The following is an 8,456-nucleotide window of genomic DNA, read 5'->3' as shown; positions in this document are numbered from 1 at the left end:
TGAGTGTTTGAGTTTGTGTGTGAGTGTTTGAGTTTGTGTTTGAGTTTGTGTTTGAGTGTGTGTGTGTGTGTTTGAGTGTGTGTGTGTGTGTTTGAGTGTGTGTGTGTGTGTTTGAGTGTGTGTGTGTGTTTGAGTGTGTGTGTGTGTTTGAGTGTGTGTGTGTGTTTGAGTGTGTGTGTGTGTTTGAGTGTGTGTGTGTGTTTGAGTGTGTGTGTGTGTTTGAGTGTGTGTGTGTGTTTGAGTGTGTGTGTGTGTGTGTGTGTTTGACCCAGTCTATAAACTGGAGTTGAACGTTGACCTTTGTGCCCGGCTGATGATAAAATGACCAGGTTACATTGTTCCTGACCACGGAAAAGTCTTAGTTAAAACGTTGTAATGTCACGTGAACAACTACAGTCCAATGCCTTTCTTGTAGGTCTTCCTAGTCATCACCTATACCAGGTCTTCCTAGTCATCACCTATACCAGGTCTTCCTAGTCATCACCTATACCAGGTCTTCCTAGTCATCACCTATACCAGGTCTTCCTAGTCATCACCTATACCAGGTCTTCCTAGTCATCACCTACAAATTGTGTCTTCCTAGTCATCACCTACACCAGGTCTTCCTAGTCACCTATACCAGGTCTTCCTAGTCACTTATACCAGGTCTTCCTAGTCATCACCATACCAGGTCTTCCTAGTCATCACCTATACCAGGTCTTCCTAGTCATCACCTATACCAGGTCTTCCTAGTCATCACCTATACCAGGTCTTCCTAGTCATCACCAACACCAGGTCTTCCTAGTCATCACCTATACCAGGTCTTCCTAGTCATCACTCATACCAGGTCTTCCTAGTCATCACTCATACCAGGTCTTCCTAGTCATCACCTATACCAGGTCTTCCTAGTCATCACCAATACCAGGTCTTCCTAGTCATCACTATACCAGGTCTTCCTAGTCATCACTAATACCAGGGTCTTCCTAGTCATCACCTATACCAGGTCTTCTAGTCATCACTATGAACAGGTCTTCCTAGTCACTAACACCAGGTCTTCCTAGTCATCACCTATACCAGGTCTTCCTAGTCATCACTATACCAGGTCTTCCTAGTCATCACCTATACCAGGTCTTCCTAGTCAGTCACTCTATACCAGGTCTTCCTAGTCATCACCTATACCAGGTCTTCCTAGTCATCACCTATACCAGGTCTTCCTAGTCATCACCTATACCAGGTCTTCCTAGTCATCACCTATACCAGGTCTTCCTAGTCATCACCTATACCAGGTCTTCCTAGTCATCACCTATACCAGGTTTCTCCTAGTCATCACCTACAGGTTCTCCCTAGTCATCACCTATACCAGGTCTTCCTAGTCATCACTCATACCAGGTCTTCCTAGTCATCACTCTATACCAGGTCTTCCTAGTCATCACCTATACCAGGTCTTCCTAGTCTATACCAGGTCTTCCTAGTCATACTACCAGGTCTTCCTAGTCATCACCTATACCAGGTCTTCCTAGTCATCACCTATACTAGGTCTTCATAGTCATCACCAACACCAGGTCTTCCTAGTCATCACCAACACCAGGTCTTCCTAGTCATCACCAACACCAGGTCTTCCTAGTCATCACCAACACCAGGTCTTCCTAGTCATCACCTACACCAGGTCTTCCTAGTCATCACCTACACCAGGTCTTCCTAGTCATCACCTATACCAGGTCCTCCTAGTCATCACCTATACCAGGTCTTCCTAGTCATCACCTATACCAGGTCTTCCTAGTCATCACCTACACCAGGTCCTCCTAGTCAGGTCCTGTCCTGTGACAGGTGAAAGGTTTGATGGAGTGAACGACAGAGTGAAGGACAGGGTAAGGAAGAGAGAGAGGAATTGAGCCTCACCGTCCGGTAACACCTGTATGCCTTTCTTCAACTGGTTGTTGTTCTGGGCTGTTGAGCTCTTGTCCCCGGGGAACTTGGGCCCATCTGTGCTGCTGGAAGTCTTACCTGAAGAGTTTAGATTCTGAAAGAGGTGACAGGAAGAGAAGCAGGGTTTAGATTCTGGAGAGAGACAGGAAGAGGAGCAGGGTTTAGATTCTGGAGAGACAGTAAGAGAAGCAGGGTTTAGATTCTGGAGAGAGACAGTAAGAGAAGCAGGGTTTAGATTCTGGAGAGACAGTAAGAGAAGCAGGGTTTAGATTCTGGAGAGAGACAGGAAGAGAAGCAGGGTTTAGATTCTGGAGAGAGACAGAAAGAGAAGCAGGGTTTAGATTCTGGAGAGAGACAGGAAGAGAAGCAGGGTTTAGATTCTGGAGAGAGACAGGAAGAGAAGCAGGCTTAGATTCTGGAGAGAGACAGGAAGAGAAGCAGGGTTTAGATTCTGGAGAGAGACAGGAAGAGAAGCAGGGTTTAGATTCTGGAGAGAGACAGGAAGAGAAGCAGGGTTTAGATTCCTGGGGAGAGACAGGAAGAGAAGCAGGGTTTAGATTCTGAGAGAGACAGTAAGAGAAGCAGGGCTTAGATTCTGGAGAGACAGTAAGAGAAGCAGGCTTTAGATTCTGGAGAGAGACAGGAAGAGGAGCATTTAGATTCTGAGAGAGACAGTAAGAGAAGCAGGGTTTAGATTCCTGGAGAGAGACAGTAAGAGAAGCAGGGCTTAGATTCTGGAGAGAGACAGAAGAGAAGCAGGGTTTTAGATTCTGGAGAGAGACAGTAAGAGAAGCAGGGTTTAGATTCTGGAGAGAGACAGTAAGAGAAGAAGGGTTTAGATTCTGGAGAGAGACAGTAAGAGAAGCAGGGTTTAGATTCTGGAGAGACAGGAAGAAGAGCAGGGTTTAGATTCTGGAGAGACAGTAAGAGAAGCAGGGTTTAGATTCTGGAGAGACAGGAAGAGAAGCAGGGTTTAGATTCTGGAGAGAGACAGTAAGAGAAGCAGGGTTTAGATTCTGGAGAGAGACAGTAAGAGAAGCAGGGTTTAGATTCTGGAGAGAGACAGTAAGAGAAGCAGGGTTTAGATTCTGGAGAGAGACAGGAAGAGAAGCAGGGTTTAGATTCTGGAGAGAGACAGAAAGAGAAGCAGGGTTTAGATTCTGGAGAGAGACAGGAAGAGAAGCAGGGTTTAGATTGTGGAGAGAGACAGGAAGAGAAGCAGGGTTTAGATTCTGGAGAGAGACAGGAAGAGAAGCAGGGTTTAGATTCTGGAGAGAGACAGGAAGAGAAGCAGGGTTTAGATTCTGAGAGAGAGACAGGAAGAGAAGCAGGGCTTAGATTCTGAGAGAGACAGGAAGAGAAGCAGGGTTTAGATTCTGGAGAGACAGTAAGAGAAGCAGGGTTTAGATTCTTGAGAGAGACAGTAAGAGAAGCAGGCTTTAGATTCTGAGAGAGACAGGAAGAGGAGCAGGGTTTAGATTCTGAGAGAGACAGTAAGAGAAGCAGGGTTTAGATTCTGGAGAGAGACAGTAAGAGAAGCAGGGTTTAGATTCTGGAGAGAGACAGGAAGAGAAGCAGGGTTTAGATTCTGGAGAGAGACAGTAAGAGGAGCAGGGTTTAGATTCTGGAGAGAGACAGTAAGAGAAGCAGGGTTTAGATTCTGGAGAGAGACAGTAAGAGAAGAAGGGTTTAGATTCTGGAGAGAGACAGTAAGAGAAGCAGGGTTTAGATTCTGGAGAGACAGGAAGAGGAGCAGGGTTTAGATTCTGGAGAGACAGGAAGAGAAGCAGGGTTTAGATTCTGGAGAGAGACAGTAAGAGAAGCAGGCTTTAGATTCTGGAGAGAGACAGGAAGAGGAGCAGGGTTTAGATTCTGAGAGAGACAGTAAGAGAAGCAGGGTTTAGATTCTGGAGAGAGACAGTAAGAGAAGCAGGGTTTAGATTCTGGAGAGAGACAGGAAGAGAAGCAGGGTTTAGATTCTGGAGAGAGACAGTAAGAGGAGCAGGGTTTAGATTCTGGAGAGAGACAGTAAGAGAAGCAGGGTTTAGATTCTGGAGAGAGACAGTAAGAGAAGCAGGGTTTAGATTCTGGAGAGAGACAGTAAGAGAAGAAGGGTTTAGATTCTGGAGAGAGACAGTAAGAGAAGCAGGGTTTAGATTCTGGAGAGACAGGAAGAGGAGCAGGGTTTAGATTCTGGAGAGACAGTAAGAGAAGCAGGGTTTAGATTCTGGAGAGACAGGAAGAGAAGCAGGGTTTAGATTCTGGAGAGAGGCAGGAAGAGAAGCAGGGTTTAGATTCTGGAGAGAGACAGTAAGAGAAGCAGGGTTTAGATTCTGGAGAGAGACAGTAAGAGAAGCAGGGTTTAGATTCTGGAGAGAGGAACAGGAAGAGAAGCAGAGTAAATTCTGGAGAGAGGGACAGGTAGAGAAGCAGAGTAGATTCTGGAGAGAGACATGAAGAGAAGCAGAGTAGATTCTGGAGAGAGGAACAGGAAGAGAAGCAGAGTAGATTCTGGAGAGAGGAACAGGAAGAGAAGCAGAGTAAATTCTGGAGAGGGGGACAGGAAGAGAAGCAGAGTAGATTCTGGAGAGACACAGGAAGAGAAGCAGAGTAGATTCTGGAGAGAGGAACAGGAAGAGAAGCAGAGTAGATTCTGGAGAGAGAGACAGGAAGAGAAGCAGAGTAGATTCTGGAGAGAGAGACAGGAAGAGAAGCAGAGTAGATTCTGGAGAGAGGAACAGGAAGAGAACCAGAGTAGATTCTGGAGAGAGGAACAGGAAGAGAAGCGGGTTTAGATTCTGGAGAGACAGGAAGAGAAGCAGGGTTTAGATTCTGGAGAAAGAGACAGGAAGAGAAGCAGGGTTTAGATTCTGGAGAAAGAGACAGGAAGAGAAGCGGGGTTTAGATTCTGGAGAGAGACAGGTAGAGAAGCAGAGTAGATTCTGGACAGAGGAACAGGAAGAGAAGCAGAGTAGATTCTGGAGAGAGGAACAGGAAGAGAAGCAGAGTAGATTCTGGAGAGAGGAACAGGAAGAGAAGCAGAGTAGATTCTGGAGAGAGAGACAGGAAGAGAAGCAGAGTAGATTCTGGAGAGAGAGACAGGAAGAGAAGCAGGGTTTAGATTCTGGAGAGAGAGACAGGAAGAGAAGCAGAGTAGATTCTGGAGAGAGAGACAGGAAGAGAAGCAGAGTAGATTCTGGAGAGAGACAGGAAGAGAAGCAGGGTTTAGATTCTGGAGAGACAGGAAGAGAAGCAGAGTAGACTTCTGGAGAGAGAGACAGGAAAGAGAAGCAGAGTAGATTCTGAGAGAGACAGGAAGAGAAGCAGGAGAGAGACAGAAGAGAAGCAGAGTAGATTCCTGGGGAGGGATGAAGAGGCATAGTGAAGTACATTCTACACAGGAGGAAGAATCCTGTTGAGTCCCAGTATCTTTCCCTGTGCGGTTGGTTCTCCCTCAGAACACTAAAGATACAGTCTAATAACGTCACTGACACGGTCTTCACTAAATTGGAACTACTTCCTGTGGGATAAATAGAACTACACTTCAGAACAGAAAAACAGGGAAACTAACACTGGCTTAAGATTAACTTCTGGGTGCCAGGGGCAGTATTTTCACGTCCAGATGAAAATGCATGCTCAAATTTAACTGCCTGCTACTATCCCAGAAAATAAAATATGCATATTATTAGTAGATTTGGATAGAAAACACTCCTTGAAGTTTCTAAAACTGTTTGAATCATGTCTGTGAGTATAACAGAACTTATTTAGCAGGCTTAAACCCCGAGGACAAACCATTCAGATTTTTTGTTGTGGAGGTCACTCTTGTCAATGCAGTTCTTGCTTCCACTGGATGTCAACAGTCTTTAGAAATTGGTTGAGGTTATTCCTTTGTGTATTGAAGAAGTACGGCCATCTTGAACAAAGGGTCACTTCAAAGTGTACTACTGTTAGATAGAGGCGCGTGACCAGAAAGCTAGCTTCAGTTTAAATTGATTATTTATGTTAAAAAAATACCTCAAGTTGTATTACAAAAGTAGTTTGAAATGTTTTGGCAAAGTTTACAGGTAACTTTTGAGATATTTTGTAGTCACGTTGAGCAAGTTGGAACCAATGTTTTTCTGGATCAAACGCGCCAAATAAAAATGGACATTTTGGATATATATCGACAGAATTAATCGAACAACAGGACCATGTGTGATGTTTATGGGACATATTGGAGTGCCAACAGAAGAAGCTTGTCAAAGGTAAGGCATGAATTATATGTTTATCTCTGCGTTTTGTGTCACGCCTGCAGGGTTGAAATATGCTTTTCTCTCTTTGTTTACTATGGTGCCATCCTCAGATAATAGCATCGTTTGCTTTCGCTGAAAAGCCTTTTTGAAATCTGACATGTTGACCGGATTCACAACAAGTGTAGATTTAATTTGCTATATTGCATGTGTGATTTAATGAAAGTTAGATTTTTATAGTAATTTATTTGACTTTCACGCTCTGCATTTCCCCTGGCTTTTGGGACGCTAGCGTCCCACATATCCCAGAGAGGTTAAACAGCCCTCCTACAATGGATTTCAACAGCCACGCCCATAGTAAACAGCAGCTCACATGTCCCTCATCCGTCTCCCTCTCAATCCATTAGATGCTGTTTCAGACAGTGACCGTGTTGATTTCCCCAGCAGCTCTCATACCCCCTGCTACTAGAACACATGTCCCTCATCCGTCTCCCTCTCAATCCATTAGATGCTGTTTCAGACAGTGACCGTGTTGACTTCCCCAGCAGCTCTCATACCCCCTGCTACTAGAACACATGTCCCTCATCAGTCTCCCTCTCAATCCATTAGAGATGCTGTTTCAGACAGTGACCGTGTTGACTTCCCCAGCAGCTCTCATACCCCCTGCTACTAGAACACATGTCCCTCATCCGTCTCCCTCTCAATCCATTAGATGCTGTTTCAGACAGTGACCGTGTTGACTTCCCCAGCAGCTCTCATACCCCCTGCTACTAGAACACATGTCCCTCATCAGTCTCCCTCTCAATCCATTAGAGATGCTGTTTCAGACAGTGACCGTGTTGACTTCCCCAGCAGCTCTCATACCCCCTGCTACTAGAACACATGTCCCTCATCCGTCTCCCTCTCAATCCATTAGAGATGCTGTTTCAGACAGTGACCGTGTTGATTTCCCCAGCAGCTCTCATACCCCCTGCTACTAGAACACATGTCCCTCATCCGTCTCCCTCTCAATCCATTAGAGATGCTGTTTCAGACAGTGACCGTGTTGATTTCCCCAGCAGCTCTCATACCCCCTGCTACTAGAACACATGTCCCTCATCAGTCTCCCTCTCAATCCATTAGATGCTGTTTCAGACAGTGACCGTGTTGACTTCCCCAGCAGCTCTCATACCCCCTGCTACTAGAACACATGTCCCTCATCCGTCTCCCTCTCAATCCATTAGATGCTGTTTCAGACAGTGACCGTGTTGATTTCCCCAGCAGCTCTCATACCCCCTGCTACTAGAACACAAGTCCCTGCAACATGAATCAATAATAAGTTAGTTTGTCCTAGTTTAGTTCCAGGTCTCTCTACCCATCGACGAAGCCTCAGAGCTGAGCTACATGAGTCACACAGGCGATGATCAACTCCACTCAGCAGGAACACCACCAAACGGAACCTTATATCAAATGTCTAAGTTCCTCCTAGAGATGAAAGACCCACCGTTTTGCTGTCGTCATTGTTGGACGTGGGGTCCTTGTAGTTGGGACCAGGCAGTGCAGGGAAGTCCTCGTTATGGATGGAGAAGTCTTGGGACTGTTCGTTGGAGGGTTTGGTGACCATTCCAACTGCAGTACAGGAGGACAGGATGGACAGGCTGTAGCTCAGGTAAATACAGGGACAGAGAAGATCTTATCTCTCCGGAAGACAACCATCAATATCATCGCATCCCAGCAACCCAGAGGCAAAGGTAAACATGTTTTATTTTCTCACAGACTGGGACACACTCTCACCATAGAGAGCCCTCCCAACCAGTGGGTTGAGGAGAGGAGGGGGTCTCACCATAGAGAGCCCTCCCAGCCAGTGGGTTGAGGAGAGGAGGTAGGGGGTCTCACCATAGAGAACCAGTGGGTTGAGGAGAGGGGGTAGGGGGTCTCAACATAGAGAACCAGTGGGTTGAGGAGAGGAGGTCTCACCATAGAGAACCAGTGGGTTGAGGAGAGGAGGGGGTCTCACCATAGAGAGCCCTCCCAGCCAGTGGGTTGAGGAGAGGAGGTAGGGGGTCTCACCATAGAGAACCAGTGGGTTGAGGAGAGGAGGTAGGAGGTCTCACCATAGAGAACCAGTGGGTTGAGGAGAGGAGGTAGGAGGTCTCACCATAGAGAACCAGTGGGTTGAGGAGAGGAGGTAGGAGGTCTCACCATAGAGAACCAGTGGGTTGAGGAGAGGAGGTCGGAGGTCTCACCATAGAGAACCAGTGGGTTGAGGAGAGGAGGTCGGAGGTCTCACCATAGAGAACCAGTGGGTTGAGGAGAGGAGGTAGGAGGTCTCACCATAGAGAA

At 46.4% G+C, this 8,456-nt stretch overlaps 1 protein-coding gene across 1 annotated transcript; it reads right to left on the bottom strand.

Annotated features, from left to right (window-relative positions):
• Positions 1–1,878: 1,878 nt before the first annotated feature.
• LOC135566203 (CCR4-NOT transcription complex subunit 2-like) lies at positions 1,879–8,442 on the bottom strand (the record flags this gene model as incomplete). Its single annotated transcript, XM_065014019.1, has 2 exons — positions 7,618–8,442; positions 1,879–1,999 (listed from the first exon to the last, which is right to left on the bottom strand). Coding segments are annotated over exons 1-2 (241 nt in total), but the record flags the coding sequence as incomplete, so codon positions are not given.
• Positions 8,443–8,456: the final 14 nt, after the last annotated feature.

The sequence above is a fragment of the Oncorhynchus nerka genome, unplaced genomic scaffold (assembly GCF_034236695.1).
Source record: "Oncorhynchus nerka isolate Pitt River unplaced genomic scaffold, Oner_Uvic_2.0 unplaced_scaffold_6675, whole genome shotgun sequence".
In the NCBI taxonomy this organism is placed as follows: Eukaryota; Metazoa; Chordata; class Actinopteri; order Salmoniformes; family Salmonidae; genus Oncorhynchus; species Oncorhynchus nerka.
Note: the sequence above shows the minus strand (reverse complement) of the source record. Positions and strands in the feature narration are given on the sequence as shown.